The sequence below is a fragment of the Prunus mume genome, linkage group LG2 (assembly GCF_029339155.1).
Source record: "Prunus mume cultivar Tortuosa linkage group LG2, ASM2933915v1, whole genome shotgun sequence".
NCBI classification, from domain to species: domain Eukaryota; kingdom Viridiplantae; phylum Streptophyta; class Magnoliopsida; order Rosales; family Rosaceae; genus Prunus; species Prunus mume.
The window spans coordinates 15,815,840-15,832,549 of record NC_142699.1 but is presented as its reverse complement, the minus strand read 5'-3'; the positions used below and the strand labels follow the sequence as shown (position 1 = coordinate 15,832,549).

Here is a 16,710-nt window from a genome sequence, read left to right as displayed (position 1 = left end):
CTTTTATCATGGATTCATGTGGTTCAGCAGAGAAAAAAAGAGCCAAAAAGCTGTTTCTGTACACGCTTTGCATTTTCTCTCATTTTCTCTTCTCACTTTCTCAGAATCCAAACACCTACTGTCGGACTCACACACATCTTGATTGTTCTTTACAAGCCTCTCGAGATTATTAGGGCTTCACCTGAAATGCATCTCTCTTCTTCTTCACATTCTCTCAATTTTCCTCGTCAAAGCTCAGAGATTTTGTAAGTTCTTCAACTTTTTGACTGAGCTCTGAGCACATTTTTAGGGTATTTGACGACAAGTCGGAGGATTTCAGTCAAATTCTGAAGTGGGTTTCACTTTGTCTTTGAGGTAAGCGGATCAGTTTGAGTTTGAGTGGTTCTGTATGTTTTGAACGTAGAATTTGCTGGTTAGTTTTTGAGGAAACGAAGAAGTAAATAAAAGGATAATCTGAGTTTCCATGTATTTTCGTTTTGGCTTCTTTGGAAAGTTGAGTGGTCTTGGACTCGCTGAGTTGACTAGAGGGTTTTTGAGTTAAGACAATTTGTTGCGACCACGCTTTGTTCTATTTCTCAGCAGCCAAACAGTGCACTGAAGAAAAAGATCTGTCATTGCCATAAGGGAATAGCTAAATCTAAAGATTATTCAAGATTCAGTTCTCTATTCCAGAGTGTTGAAAGTTAAAATTATATTAGGTTATTAGTTTGATATATTTTGAAGATCGTAGTAAGCATCATTTGGTGTTTGAACATGTCAATGGTTGGTGACTGATAAGGGAAAAGCAGAGTAGTCTGTATCTTAAATTATGGTCCCCGCCATTAAGTTATTTAGATAAGTCATCTCGTGGGACCTTGCTAAAGTTTGATATGCGTATTTTCTTTCTTGAAAAAAAAAAAAGAGCCTTTTGATTCCAGTTTATAATTGGTATTCGATCTTGTAGGTTGCAAATACTCTTTAGAGGAAATGTCACAGAAACCCAGGGCACCAGCTTCCTTCCAGTCACTCAAATCATTGCCTGCTGATTTTAGGTTCTCAGGTTTACCAGCTTCTGATCGATTTGGAAAATCCGATGATGGGAATTTGGGAATCAGTAATGTCATCTCCTCAAGTATTCTAGAAAATGGTGGTTTAGGGGATATTGATGTTGCTGAGGAGGGGGTTGAAGGTAGTCCTGGGGCTCTTCGCGACATGGACCAGGTAAATGATGATTCACCATATAGCGGGAACACAATCTCCATTGAAGATGGACCGTCCCGGGGTGATGAAGACTTGGATTCTGTGGCTCCATCTTTGCCTTCAATATCTTCATCTCGTAGGGAACGTAGGTGGGGTGACACCACCCCTTATGCCGTGAAGAAGGTATTTAATTATCCAATTGAAATTAGAACTCAATTTTCTTCTTGGTAGAATGAAATAAAAGATTCTTGAATTTATTTGCTGGTTTTTTTGCCCTTTTCTTTTGTTAACTTGCATATTTATGTTAGGAATATTCATGTAAGCACGTAAATGCATGCATGTTTTATTGTATGCATCTGTGTAACACGCAAGAACCTTTAGATGCATGTTTGAACGTCAGTATGTATTAATGAGTTTATGGTGTATGTAATGTGGTTGAAGGTCTGAGAACAAATTAGCATCCTATCCCTATCATTCATTAATCGCCATGGGCTATAGAACAAAGTAGCATCTTATCATCTTATCATTGAGACTTTATTTGTTGGGTTTGTTGGCACCTTTCTTATAAGTACATATATTTAATAATTATAGAAAGTTCCGATATAAATATGCTAATATGAGAGTGCAGTTTGACATGTCAATAAGGGTGATAAATGAAGCTTATGAGGAAATGAGATACATTCTCACTGACTAAGATATTAGAGAGTTTGGGAACTCTGTGTGAGTATGCGGGCACGCAGTGAATATTATAGATGCTTTAGAGCCAGTTAGTCTTCTTTGGTTGCGGAAGGATTGTGCCAGAAACATAAAAATTGTTGGTGGTTTAATTTCAATAACTCCAAGGTAAGATCATTCTTGGTTTAGTTAAATGAAATAATATGCTCATACATAGTTGCATATGTATGTATATGTGTGTTCAATTGGGGAATGTTGCGGGTGTCCTGATTACCATGAGGGATTGATCGTTTCTGTAGCATAGTGAAGTCAATGTGATAAATGGTGTTGAGGTGTGGTGCATCCATGGCATGCATGTGCGACAAGGAGAACTGTTATAACTTATATATTAAATTTGCACTTCACTTGTCACTTGTAAGTCATACTTCAGTATTTCTCTGTGTCCATGAAATCATATATATATATATATATATATATATATATCCTGTTCTGCTTCTATGGATAGAAGATAAGGCCATATGATTATAAAATATTTACTACACATATATGATGATGATTTGAGTTGATTTAGTTAACTTACCATTAGTATATTAATTTATCTTACATGTTTGAATGTAATGTTTCAGAAGCTACAATCTTGGTTCCAACTTCCAAATGGAAATTGGGAACTGGGTCGAATATTGTCAACCTCTGGCACTGAATCTGTTATATCACTCTCCAATGATAAAGTAAGACACCTTTTGAAAATTATAGAAGTATGATGTTATGATTACAGTTGATTTTTGAGCCAATTTCAATATTATTTTTTTCACTTGTAGGTTGCAAAGGTAAAAACTGAAGATTTGGTTCCAGCTAATCCAGATATCCTTGACGGTGTGGATGATCTCATGCAACTTAGTTACTTAAATGAACCGTCAGTGTTGTACAATCTTCAGTATAGATACAATCAGGATATGATCTATGTAAGTGCTTAATTTGGATTTAAATCTATTTGAAATCTACTTCTGAGTTTTTCTTCTTTTAATTAATCTCTTTGTGGGTATATGTATGTTTCAGACAAAAGCAGGACCAGTGTTGGTTGCTATCAATCCCTTTAAGAGAGTTTCTTTATACGGGAATGAATACATTGAAGCATATAAGCGTAAAGCTGTTGAAAGTCCACATGTGTATGCCATTGCAGACACAGCCATCCGAGAAATGGTTCGAGGTGGATTTACTATTTCACAATTATATGATAGGATTTTCAGCAGTTCAAAATATCTGTGTAATGCCATTAATTTGTAGATTCTTACCTAGTCTTATTTTTTTTTCCAGATGAAGTAAACCAGTCTATAATTATAAGGTCAGTAAAATGTTACTGTTGCATATCTGACTTACTGAGCGAATTTTGATTTAAAACAACCAGAAAGTATCCAAAGTACATGGTAGCTGCACCAGAATCAAGGATACCAATCACAAGCACATATAGTTAGGAAAGCACTCCACCATTATTACAGAAAAACAAAATAGGACAAACTGAGAAGGACAGTAAGAAGCTTATTACTGTCAAATGATTAGCTTGACCGAACCATGGATCATCTTAAATACTGCTTTTCTCATCTTGATTATAAGTACAAAAACCCTTTTTCTTTCGAATGGAAGAACTCGTGTTAATTTAAGTAGCACCATTTCTAACGTTCATGATGTAGCACATGAGATATGTGATGTTATTGCAGCGTCCCTAATGAATGCTGTATCTCCATATAGGATGTTTACATAATTTGGATATGAAGTTAATCTAATTGACACCCAATCATCTATATTTCTTGTCCATACAGTGGGGAAAGTGGAGCTGGAAAAACTGAAACAGCGAAGATAGCAATGCAATATTTGGCTGCACTTGGTGGTGGAAGTGGAATAGAACATGAAATATTGAAAACTAATCCGATATTGGAAGCTTTTGGTAATGCGAAAACATTGAGAAATGACAACTCAAGTCGCTTTGTAAGCTCTCAGTTTTTTACATGAATGCTCTTTCTTTTAGGCACTTTTTGCACCATTAAACTGCTCAACAAATCCCCTTCTTCACAAAGTTTGCATTTTACCCTCATTTCTTTCTATTTTTATTAATAATAGAAATGAAGTTAAGAGAGAAGACCACTGACCAGTCTGGCCATGGTGCACACCGCCATAGCCATGGCTGGTGTAGCACAAGGCACACCTTGGTTGAGAGGGAAGAAGGGAATGGGAAGGGAGAAAGGAGAAAAGGAAGGAAAGGCAGGAGATAAGGGTTCAATTAGAATTAAATACATGAAGATAAGTAGGAATTGTAATTTTTTTGGGGCGTGATGAGTAAGATGGTTGGTGCACATATAATTACCCTTTCTGTTAGTTTAGTTTTATTGAGGGATAAAATTAGCAATATCATGTGCAAGTTAAAAATTCAAGTTATAGCCCTTGATGTAGTAATGCTGATGACACTGCTTATGTTGCAGGGAAAATTGATTGAAATCCACTTTAGTGAAACTGGAAAAATATCTGGTGCCAATATTCAAACTTGTAAGTCCGCTCGTACTGCTGAGGTTCCTGGGTGAAATTCTATTTGCATATATTATATATATTTCTCTCTGAAAATAATATTTAAACTGACCTTTTATCTTGTCTGTTGCCCTTTATGACACAGTTTTGCTTGAAAAGGTAATAATCCTTCCTCTGATCCTTGATTGTGACTTGTTCAGTTTGTTACACAAGTCATTGACTAATTGAACTTTTGAACAGTCTAGGGTTGTCCAATGCACTGAGGGAGAAAGGTCCTATCATATATTTTATCAGCTTTGTGCTGGAGCTCCACCTGCTCTTAGAGGTTAGTAACTTAGTATATCCAGTTGCCTTTCCTAACTGTTTTATGTCATTTGACACTGTATAAGATATGGTCTAATATTTATATTATTTAGAGGCAATTTTGTTTGAACCCATATCTCCCTCAAATCTGTGTTATGTCTTGTTTTATCGGTTCATTATGTGCACTATGTGTGTTTAGTATATAAGTAAGAATCACAAACACCCCTCACAGCCATACACTCATAATGTATGCTTATAATAGACATGTTTGAGTGTGACTAACTTGTGTATAGATAAATATGTTTTGCGTGTTTGTGCTGGATTAAGAAATTCAGTATTTTGTTCCTTTGCTCGTGTGCCACAGAGATGCTGAACTTGAAGAGTGCTGATGAGTACAAATATCTGAATCAAAGCAATTGTTATTCCATTACCGGGGTTAATGATGCTGAAGAATTCTGTGTGGTGAAGGTACTCTTAAATATATATATTTTTATAACAAATCTCTATCTTCAGTCTAGGCTTCTATTTTACCCTTTTCACCATTTTGTAATAGAATTTTGATATCATGTGCGTGTGAACTCACTATGGATCTTAACATTTTTAGGAAGCTCTAGATGTTGTCCATATAAACAAAGAAGACCAACAAAGTGTATTTGCAATGCTTGCGGCAGTTTTGTGGCTGGGAAACATTTCATTTATTGTGATTGATAATGAAAATCATGTTGAAGCTGTAGAAGATGAAGGTAATAATCTTCCAGAGGATGCATGGAAAAAAATTATATGATTTTTCTTTTAAGTGTTTACTAGAGGTGTTTGCACCACGAAGCATTTATATGGCTTCAGGATCCAATATAAACAGATGTACTGTTTGTAGTTCCTGAAAAGTGGGATATACGACAGCTGGGATGTCTATACAGAAGCTTTTTTTTTCCTTCCCGATATGCAGAAAATAGACCAAGTCAGTTATTGGTCTAAGGTGAGGCAAAAAATTCCCAAAACATTTAGGTGACATAAAGCCAATTAAGATTTTGCAACTTATTAGTAACAGAAGATCAGTAGAGGCTCCTGAGCAAGATGAAGAGTGCAAAATAGTTGAAACTTTGCTTTGCTTTTCTATTGTCAAAAAGTTTCATGCTGTAAACTTCCAGTATAAAGGATTTGAAGTTCATCCTGGAAAGGAGGGCAGGTGGGGGGAAGATAAATATAGATCTGGTTGTGATGTATTTGCTTTCTGATTTTTTGTGTCTATTTTGCTATCTATTTTTCTTTCCGAGGCTTATCCTGGCCTTGTGTCATCTATTTTACCATCAAATGCAACATGTATCCTGCTATCAACCCATTGTGTGTGACGGGTTTATGGTTTTGATAATTCTGTGTGCTTTCTGGTTTTGATTATGTCCTCTAATACTGGCATTATTTGGGAGAATTTATTTTAATGGATGAGGTGTATATTAATGTATTGATTGGTCTTGGTGTTCATTGGTTCAATGATATTTTTTTTCTTCATGATCTCAATAACGATGCATGTTTCATTTTCAGGTCTGTTCAATGTTGCTAAATTGATTGGATGTGGCATGGATGAACTTAAGCTTGCTTTATCAACTCGAAAAATGAGAGTTGGTAATGACAATATTGTCCAAAAGTTAACACTAACGCAGGTAACAGAACTTTCTAAAAGAGTTAATATTTGTCTTGTAGGCTGAGTTTATCATACATAACAACATAGGCATGAAAGAGTTAATATCTGTTCCCCCTTTAATGTATACAACTTTTTTTTTTCCATCTTTCAGGCCATCGACACAAGAGATGCTTTGGCAAAGTCAATTTATGCATGTCTCTTTGAGTGGCTGGTTGAACAAATTAATAAATCACTTGCAGTAGGAAAACGGCGTACTGGCAGATCTATCAGCATTCTTGATATCTATGGTTTTGAATCATTTGATGTATGTTTCATCTATGCTTTCACTGATGCTCTGTGTATTATATATATATATATATATATTTGTAACTGTACATTTGTTGTTTTTTCCTGTAGAGAAATAGTTTTGAACAGTTCTGCATTAATTATGCAAATGAGAGATTGCAACAACACTTCAATCGTCACTTATTCAAACTAGAGCAGGAGGTAACTTTCCCCATACTTCTTCATATCAGTATAACTATAAATTCAGTAAAGAATGTTTATTCCTGCCTTTTTATGTTCCATAGGATTTCATTAAGTTCTATTTAGATTAATTGTTTTCATAAATTTCATTAAAACTAGAAACCATAATTCATAGAGCAGAGCCTAGTCCAAACCAACTATCCCATCCCAGTTATATTTCTCATTTCAGTTTATTAGAAAAACTTGTTTGATTTAAATTTTTTTGCTGACGTCTTAAGAGAACTGTTATAAGGAGGTAAAGGAACCAAGATATGTTAATATGTTATGAAACCAACGATATAGGCATCATGCTTGCCTTGTGTGACTTATGAAGGGAACTCTTAAATGATCTCCGACATTGTTCTGTGTTTCCGCTTGATTTATTTTCTGCTATGATTCTTTTTCAGGAATATATCCAGGACGGAATTGATTGGACAAAAGTTGAATTTGAAGACAACCAAGATTGCCTTAGTCTTTTTGAAAAGGTACTGAGCTTGTCAATGATCAGCTACAGTATTGTACTTTGTATTTGTACTGTATGGAGTAACTGGTAAAATTTGTTTTGTTGTTGTACTACCATTAGTGGGCTGTATAGAAATATCTGTGGTACTTCATAAATCTCGACTTTTTGGTCCTAATATGGATTTTAGTCATATAATTTATATGCTGATGATGGTTATTGCATGATTATTTAATCGATCAAACTCTTGGCACATTATTGAGGATTTTATTGGGCAAAAGATGCATAATTAATGTTCATATGTGAGGAGCTGATATGTTATATTTATGTATGTACGTATTTCATGTTCCCTGTGGAAGCATTGAAAGAATTTTACACAGATGTAGCACATTTTACTTTGCTGGTTGGTGAATCCTGTTTGTTGAGTTACCTTTCCCTTTTTTCCCTTTATGGTTGTCCCTTGTTTAATAATTAAGTCAATGATGATAACCAATGAAGTTAATGTTGCTTGGTTAGCCCTTGCCCCTCCAGCATTTGAGAATTAAATTGACAGTGTGCATTTCCCTGAACTTCGTGTAACATAAATGCAGAGACCTTTGGGATTACTGTCCCTGTTAGATGAGGAGTCCACTTTCCCTAATGGTACTGATTTGACCTTCGCCAACAAGCTTAAGCAGCATTTGAGTGCTAATTCTTGTTTCAGAGGAGAACGGGACAAAGCATTTGCTGTCAGTCATTATGCAGGAGAGGTACTCCTTTTGATTAATTGATTTCATTGTTATTTATTCTTGCTTTCTGCTAGAGTACTTTTTATCTTGATCATAGTCAGAACTTAGAACCAATGTAAGACATTGAGGCATAAAGCAAGGCATTTTACCGAGAGCCTTGCGAGCCGTAAGCCTTTCACCCTTTTGAATAATATAATAAATATATAATAAAATACAAATAATGGAGAAGCACTTGATTAGTCCAAAAATAGTGAAAACCTACTGGGTTATATGAAATATAGAGGTTTAGGGTGGATTTTAGGGATTTTCGAAGAGGGGGAAGGGGAGAACTCGAGCACTGCAGCGAGAGAAGGGGGCGAGGTTGCGAGCGGGAAGTTTAAAAAAAATTAACATAGGGTCCAAAATGACGAGGCCCAACGCAGCTGAGTGCGCCTCCCTATCGTTTCACGCTTCCAGCGCGCCTCAATCACTCCTTCCAGGTAAGTCGCGCTGCCACCTCCATGCGAAAACCCTTGCTCCTCGACCTCACTGCGCACCTCGTAAGACACTGTTTCTAATAATAGATAACTCAAAATAATAATTGATTTTAAACCATAAAAAGTATATGGTTTAAAAGTTTTTACGTAGCCAAGCCATGCAGTTGGTGGCTTAAAACCAAATGTTTTAGGGTGCTAACAATTCTTCTCTGCTCTCAAAGTACTGACAAAAAGAAGAAATGAAAAGCGCTTTTCATTTGACTTTATCTTGCTTACCTGACTGTTGATTGTTCCACTTGGTCCTCCACTCAGGTTATGTATGACACAACAGGATTTTTGGAGAAGAACAGGGACTTGCTACATTTGGATTCAATTCAGCTTCTTTCCTCATGCTCATGCCACCTTCCTCAGATATTTGCATCTAGTATGCTTAATCGACCTGAGAAGCCTTTAGTTGGTCCCCTGTATAAATTAGGTGGTGGAGTAGACTCCCAGAAGATGAGTGTTGCAACAAAATTTAAGGTACATTGCTTCCTGTTTTTAAGTGCATGATTATGAATTTAACGAAGATTTTAATCATGATAACGTAGTTAAGTATGCATGCGTATTATATGTGTAGAATTATTCCCTAACAAGAACCTTTTCTCAATCATTAAAATTAGGTAGAGTCTATAGCATCTTAGTACATCAGTTGTCTACTCAAACCTTATGAGATAATCACTGCAAGCTGTTGATTGCACAGTGAAGTCAATCCTATATGTATGCAATGTATCATATTGCTTTGCTGAGGTATTTCCTCTGAGCAATTTATAAATATAAGAGTGCTTATACATTAGGCTCAAAATTTGTTTTCTCTTTGTTCTATTTGTTTTATTCTTTTCCTTTTTTATTTTTTGTGAGAGATCAAGTGTTGATGTTTGATAAGAAAATATTATGAAAGTTGAACTCTAGGAGAGTTATGAAAAGAGTTATGAAAATCCTTTTCATGACTGTGGGTGGACGTTTTGCGTCCAATCCTTTAGGAAACATTGGGTCTGACATACTGTGAAAAACAAATTCTATTGAAAATGGAGTTTGGTTATCTGACCATTGTATTCTTTTGATTAACTTATTTGTGTTGGCATTTAGGGTCAATTGTTCCTATTGATGAAACGTCTAGAGAATACCACTCCACATTTCATACGTTGTATCAAGCCCAACAATCTTCAATCCCCTGGATTATATGAGCAAGGACTTGTACTGCAGCAGCTGAGATGTTGTGGAGTCCTAGAAGTGGTTCGAATATCAAGATCTGGCTTTCCCACCAGAATGTCGCACCAGAAGTTTGCGAGAAGGTAACAAAGATATCTTCTTATGTTTCAGCTTTCAAATACTTGATACATGTCTCTAGTACATAACTGTTGCTGTTTTTGTCATTACTGAATCTTGCATCAGATATGGTTTTCTTCTGCTGGAGAACGTTGCATCACAGGATCCACTAAGTGTTTCAGTTGCTATCCTTCATCAGTTCAATATATTACCAGAGATGTATCAAGTGGGCTGTACAAAATTGTTTTTCCGAACTGGACAGGTAAATTGATGTCCCCCTTTCCTGCAATAAACAAAAACAAATAATCCATGTTTCCGGTTGATTATGACTTGTCAGATAAAAAGAAAAGGAGGGTTCACATTTCCGTTTCCTTGGTTTGGCTGGTGTCAGCTGTTATGAACGTGGATTTGATAGTCTTTATATATTTAATCTTTACTGATATAAACGTGGTGAGGAAATTTGATGCAGATTGGGGTGCTTGAGGACACTAGAAACCGTACCCTCCATGGTATTTTACGCGTTCAAAGCTGCTTTAGAGGACACCAAGATCGCTGTTACCTGAAGGAGCTGAGAAGAGGAATCGCCACTCTTCAGTCATGTATAAACTTTCTGATTGTTTATTTTGGTGTATTATATCAAATTTTGTCATATTTTGGAAATTTATTTTAAATTACTTAATGCAGTTGTAAGGGGAGAGAAAACCAGAAAGGAGTACACAATCTTACTACAGAGGCATAGATCTGCTGTAATCATACAAAAGCAGATGAAAAGCAGGATTGAAAGGAGGAAATTCAAGAACATTTATGATGCATCAGTCGTGATACAATCAGGTATATTAGCCTTGTTCCTCAGTTGTAACTAGATCTCAGCATGCGCGGCATTAAATTCTCAGCCAGACAACAGTAAGATCTCAACCTGACAAGTACCTACTCATAGTGGCTACAAAGGGTGTTGTCTGCATGGTGTTAGCTCCTTAAAAGGAGAAACAAAAAGAGAGTGGCAAAATTATTGGATATTGGGGGGTTATTGTCAGATCAAAGTCAGCCTGAACGTACTATCTAATTTTGTAACACATGAAAAATTGTGAAAACATCTTTAATTCCCATTCTACATTATTGCATCTATATGTTTGATTATCTTGTTAAGTCTAAGCTATCTTTGCAGTTTTTCGTGGCTGGTCAGTCAGAAGATGCTCAGGAGGTATAGGATTATTGAAACCTGGGAGCACACAGGTAGTCCTTGACTCTTCTATCTATTTTCAGTTTGATAGCAATATTCTGTATCGAGACCCCCATTCATTTTTGGGAACATAATTAACAGTTAGAGAGTCTCAAACAGGCTAACGAGGTAGACGAGGTGTTGGTAAAGTCGTCTTTCCTTGCTGAACTACAGCGCCGTGTTCTTAAGGCTGAAGCTGCCCTGAGAGAGAAGGAAGAGGAGAATGACATCCTCCACCAGCGTCTGCAACAGTATGACAGCCGCTGGTCCGAGTATGAGTTGAAAATGAAATCCATGGAAGAAGTGTGGCAGAAACAAATGAGATCCCTGCAATCCAGCCTCTCAATTGCCAAGAAGAGCCTAGCCGTTGATGATTCTGAGAGGAATTCTGATGCTTCGGTCAATGCAAGTGATGATCATGACTACAGTTGGGATACAGGAAGTAACCATAGAAGGCAAGACAGCAATGGAGCGAGGCCAATGAGTGCAGGTTTGAGTGTTATAAGCCGGTTGACTGAAGAATTTGACCAGAGGAGTCAAGTATTTGGTGACGATGCCAAGTTCTTGGTAGAGGTAAAATCTGGTCAAGTTGAAGCAAGTCTGAACCCAGACCGAGAGCTTAGAAGGCTGAAGCAGATGTTTGAGGCTTGGAAGAAGGATTATGGTGCAAGATTAAGGGAGACAAAGTTGATTTTGCATAAGATTGGAAATGAAGAGGGTACTGTTGACAGGGTGAAAAAGAAGTGGTGGGGAAGGAGGAACAGCTCGAGGATAAATTAAATTTCTCTAAATGGGTTGTTGTATTATTGATCACCCTTATACAGCTGCAACATGAGGAAGAAAGTGATGAGAGAGAAAGGAAGAAGAGTTTATGCTATATCTAATCCCCCTTTTATTTTTTATAGATGAGGAATGGTTGCATATAGAAATTGTGACTACGAGTTTTGTTGTTGCAACTTGCTTGCCCAGCGGTTTGGTGCTTAATTTGTAGAGCAAGTTATTCCAGTATGTATATTTTTCATAATTCCATTCATAGTGCAATGAATTCTTTACCATATGCAAATTTCAATTAGCAGTGCAAGCCTAGCCTAGCCTAGAAGGGACTTTTCACAGCATATGCGAACATTTTATTATCTTTTTAGAAAGCCAGCTGAGCTTGAATGTCAAAGAAACAGAGCCGTCCGAATTGTCTTTTACAGGTTCACACAGTAAACCTCCAAATTTATCACTTGCCAATTGCGTTTCCCCTTCCCTTGACATACATTAGTTTCTTTCTTGCTTGGCCTCTCCCATAATATGGCACAACAGACAGGGTAGGAAACATTGACGCTAGGGCCCCGTTTGATTCATGGAATGAATTTGAGAGAAAATCATTTCCCATGTTTGGTAATGCTGGGAAAATAACCGGAAAATATCACTTTATTTCATTTCCCATGTTTGTTTTGAGTAGGAATGGAAAACAAAGTTTGTATAAATTTTCAATTATACCCATATTAAATCAAATAAAAAAAGAATGCATAATGATATATTATAATTCTAAATTGTTAATGGGGATAAAATGATCATAAAAAATATGTATTTAATATTAGCTCATTTTCCCAAACTTTCCTATGAGGAGGGAAAACAAAACCCAAGTTTGGAGGATGACTTCACTTTCTCGTGAGCTAAGCAACGATTTCCCATACCTAGACTTACCAAACATGGGAAAGAAATTGGTTTCTCATTCCCAAGTCTCATTTTCCAAGAACTAAACAGGGCCTAGTAGCGTGTGACTGAGGAAATTATACATGTAGCTCTACGGCAGCCAACTGTTGACATATTTGAACTTTTTTTTAAAGGTATTATTACATAAAATACAAAAACCTCACACTCAAGACGAATATTAGGATTCGAACATAGAACATTTCTTGGGGAGCATTTTCTTCAAATCACTAAACTAGTGTCTTTTCACAAGTTTAACAGATGTTTTTGTTTTTTGTTTTTTGGGGAGAAATAACAGATGTTTAATTACCAATTTACCTACCAGTTTAATTTAATAAAGAAAAAGGAAAAAAATGGCAAAATGCGGATGACGGGTTAACCGGTGAACGACTTCCTTGACGGTCGTTAACTAACAAGTTAGACGCTTTGGTTTGGTTTGGTTTTGTTGTCTGGACACTGTTGAGAGAGTTGTTGTTGGCGAGCGACGAGCGTTGTTGGCAAATAATGTTGAGTGGTGGTGGTGGCTGCTCTCGTCTTTCCAATCATCTACGACTGCGAGACTGCGACGTCCGCCTCCACCACCAGCACCTTGGCTCTGGCTCTGGCTCTGCCTTTGGCTTCGGCTTCGGATTTGTCTTTGTCTTTGGATTAGGGCGGTTAGGGTTATACAACAACAGAGTCGCCCAGCTACGCTGCTGCCCTTGCCCTCTCAAACCCTTGTCTGCTCACAGAATGCCCTTTTCCTCTTTCGTTTCTTCCAAGTCTCCTCCCGACATTCCCACACTCTCCAATTGTTTTAGGTATACTTCTCCATTCCTTTCCAATCTTTTTTTTTAATAAATAAATTTCTTTTTTACTTGATATATAAATTCATTGAACTTTGCAATTCATATGCCCTTTAGTAAGTTTTGATTGAATTTCATTTCTTATTATTTTTTCCTTAACTTTTTTTTTTCTGTTTGTTTTCCGATTCTCATTTTGTATGGGTGCAAATCAATTTGCTAGCTTCTCTGTTACAAACTTTATTTCTCTTGATATTTCTTAAAAGTTGTAGTGCCGTCCAAGAAGTTATCTTGTCTTGATCACATCCAAAACTCCGGCAGGACCTTCGGAATCTTATAAGAGTATCATTCACTTTGGTTTAGCAAAACAATGCAGCAATCAACCTGAATCAATTTACACAATTCTTCTTTGGATGGTTTTAATGTTGACTACTTTAGCTACACACATGCATGTATATTTATGTATGCATGCTTGTATGTGGTCCAAACTCTGATTCCTTTTCTTTTGCAAAGCCAACGAGAAGATGAACGTGAGCATTTCTCCGAAGGATTGACCTCAGTGGCAGGTTTCATTCCACCTGTACTTTCCATATTTCTCTTTTCACCATCTTTTTCTATCACATTATATAAATAAGCTTGTTGCTTATTTTAATCTTGTAAAATATAACACTCAAATATCCATAAGAATGTGTTAGCATATTATGTGGTGGAATTCCTTTTAGCTGTTTCTTCAAGAATGCATTAGCGTATATTGCTTGTTGCTATTCAACCTACACTGGGACACGTCTTTCAGCATAGCTTGTGATTTTATAAATTTACTGATACCTATGTTGACGAGGAAAACTAACCTTCTAAGTCAGGGACACAAAATAGATACAGAATCACAAAAGTAGAAAGATTTCTTATGTCAACATAGCTGCAAAACTTATCCTTGTTTTAGACATAGAACACTTTTGGGTATAGTTATGGATTAAGAGAACTTCCAAGTTCCTTTCTGTTGAATCTGCACCATTATGAAATCACCAATTATATTTTCAGTCATTTAACAAGTTTCATCAGTGCACTCCCCCTTTATTTCCAAAAAGTTTTCTACTGAAAAAAAACATTATCTCCTCCAGAAGGATGCAACTCTCATGGACTATATCTTTCCATATTTTCATTTGGGCCAGATTTTGACCCTATACAATGTGTATCTGCTGTATCCTCATATATAAGGCTTTCCATTTATTCTTTGTATATTGACTTCTTTGATGCGTTGTGTGTAATCATCTTAAGACACTCAACTTAATGCACTTTTATTATTGTTCCTAGGAGGAATAGTTGCGCTGGGAAAATTTGATGCCCTTCACATTGGTCATCGAGAGCTTGCAATTCAAGCATCAAAGGTTGGACCTCCTTTCCTTTTGTCATTTGTCGGAATGGCAGAAGTACTGGGTTGGGAACCAAGGTATTGTTGCTGTACACCTCAGCCTTTGTCATTTATACCCCTTTTCTTCAGTTTTCGTAGCTGAGTTGGGATTCTGAATGCTTTATACAAATTATATCTTGCATGTTTCTTTTTTGACAACAAATTGTATCTTGCTTTAATGAAGTATAAAACTACCATTGAACCTCTTAAGTAGTACTTATGTGCTGCTCTAAATCTAAAGGCTCTGACCAGATTTGCACATTTGAGTTCCATTTCCTCGTTTATGTTGTTCTAGTTTCAAATAGAAATTCATTTTAGCTTAGTTAAAGTGTCTTAATAAATTATTATTAATAAATTGAGCAGGGCTCCCATAGTTGCCAGATGCGATCGAAAGCGGGTTCTTTCCTCTTGGGCCCCATACTGTGGTAACATGGCACCCACAGAGTTTCAGATTGAATTTTCTAGTGTTCGACATCTAACACCACGGCAATTTGTTGAGAAGTTATTGAAAGAGCTTGGAGTGCATGGAGTTGTGGCAGGTAAATTAATTTGAAGAAACCCATTGCAGACTATTCTATGTTTCTTGGTATGAGCGAAGCATAGCCTTGATATACATTGAAATGGATTTGCAATGGGTAATTGTGGCAGGTGAAAACTACCGATTTGGATATAAAGCTGCTGGTGATGCCACAGAGCTGGTGAGGTTGTGTGAAGAGTATGGTATTGGGGCTTATATAATAAATTCTGTTATGGACAAGAACGATTACTCTATAAATATAAACTCGAGTGATGTGAAAGACAGAGGACAGGTTTCTTCTACTCGTGTTCGACGTGCCCTTGCTGTAGGAGATATGAAGTATGTGTCACAGCTTTTGGGTCGCCGACATCGTCTGATATTGATGGCAAAGGAGCAGGAAGGATTTCGTTGCGGCAAAAACAAATTGTCAGTTCCAAGGTCTTGTTTGTTAAATCTAGGTCCAAAGGAGGGTCTATATGAGAAGTGTTATGTTTTTATAGGTGAAGATGATGAGCTAGTATCATGTAGCGTAGTTATTGACACGGAATATGTCCATATAGAAATGGACGAGGTAGGTGCATCATGTAATGTAGTTGGTACACAGGACCTGAGCCTCTTACGTATTGAATTTGGTGATTCTCAATCTTGAGTATGTTTAATTCATTTTTTTCCACATTTTCTTTTCTTTTCTTTTCTTTAAAAGTTGCTTGGTTCTGTTGTGCTGCGTCATTCATGACCCATGATGCTTGCTTGGCTGAAACTGGAAAACGTGGAGTTTTCATTTACTACATGTCCTCTGTGCTGCTAATTATGGGCCTTCCCTCCACCACCAACATTATCTGACTGTTGCTTCCTCAAGGAATCTTCTTGGGGAATATCCTTTTTGAAATATTCAATATCGTGCTGTGTGTTCCTTTGTCCTTCTTTTCTTCTTTCTATTTTCTTAAACTTTATTGAAGTAAACAGGCACACCAGTCTTGATTGAGGTGAGCCCATCTTCTTCCTCCGCCATCAGCCTCTCCTCTCAACTTCATTTCTGTTTCCGGATTTTGTCTTTCTGGAAATGTCGTATTCTTTCCTTGTCTCTGAAATTTACATCAGTTTACTCGCACAAACGTTACCTTCATCTCATCGTTATCATGGGGATAAAACGGTCATTTCAGCGAGCCCCGTTTCTCTTTTGCCAATGAGCTCTCGCTCCTAGATTGCCGGAACGCTAACGTAAGCAGCTATTTGCCTTTCAATGTCCCGTGAAACCCAATCACTATCTTTAGCTTTTCTTCTTTTTTAATTT

General features: G+C 36.8%; 2 protein-coding genes across 3 annotated transcripts; both read left to right on the top strand.

Annotated features, from left to right (window-relative positions):
• ATM1 (myosin 1) lies at positions 1 to 12,071 on the top strand. 2 transcript variants are annotated; one of them, XM_008222853.3, is made up of 24 exons: positions 1 to 354; positions 944 to 1,362; positions 2,481 to 2,582; positions 2,673 to 2,816; positions 2,911 to 3,061; positions 3,169 to 3,196; positions 3,672 to 3,837; positions 4,329 to 4,392; positions 4,517 to 4,530; positions 4,612 to 4,696; positions 5,039 to 5,142; positions 5,279 to 5,417; positions 6,214 to 6,332; positions 6,465 to 6,617; positions 6,710 to 6,799; positions 7,225 to 7,302; positions 7,868 to 8,026; positions 8,794 to 9,003; positions 9,610 to 9,815; positions 9,916 to 10,051; positions 10,259 to 10,388; positions 10,474 to 10,620; positions 10,955 to 11,022; positions 11,129 to 12,071. In XM_008222853.3, the coding sequence occupies exons 2-24, from the start codon at positions 967 to 969 to the stop codon at positions 11,786 to 11,788; spliced, it is 3,549 nt and encodes a 1,182-aa protein (XP_008221075.2). In that variant the 5' UTR covers positions 1 to 354; positions 944 to 966; the 3' UTR covers positions 11,789 to 12,071. The 2 variants fall into 2 exon arrangements, with proteins under 2 accessions (XP_008221075.2, XP_088901062.1); XM_089044936.1 differs by having other exon boundaries at positions 11,111 to 12,071.
• A 1,070-nt stretch (positions 12,072 to 13,141) lies between these two features.
• On the top strand, positions 13,142 to 16,091 carry LOC103321095 (FAD synthetase 2, chloroplastic). The gene is made up of 5 exons (XM_008222855.3): positions 13,142 to 13,509; positions 14,005 to 14,057; positions 14,803 to 14,938; positions 15,263 to 15,438; positions 15,548 to 16,091. The coding sequence occupies exons 1-5, from the start codon at positions 13,214 to 13,216 to the stop codon at positions 16,063 to 16,065; spliced, it is 1,179 nt and encodes a 392-aa protein (XP_008221077.2). The 5' UTR covers positions 13,142 to 13,213; the 3' UTR covers positions 16,066 to 16,091.
• The last annotated feature ends 619 nt before the right edge of the window (positions 16,092 to 16,710 follow it).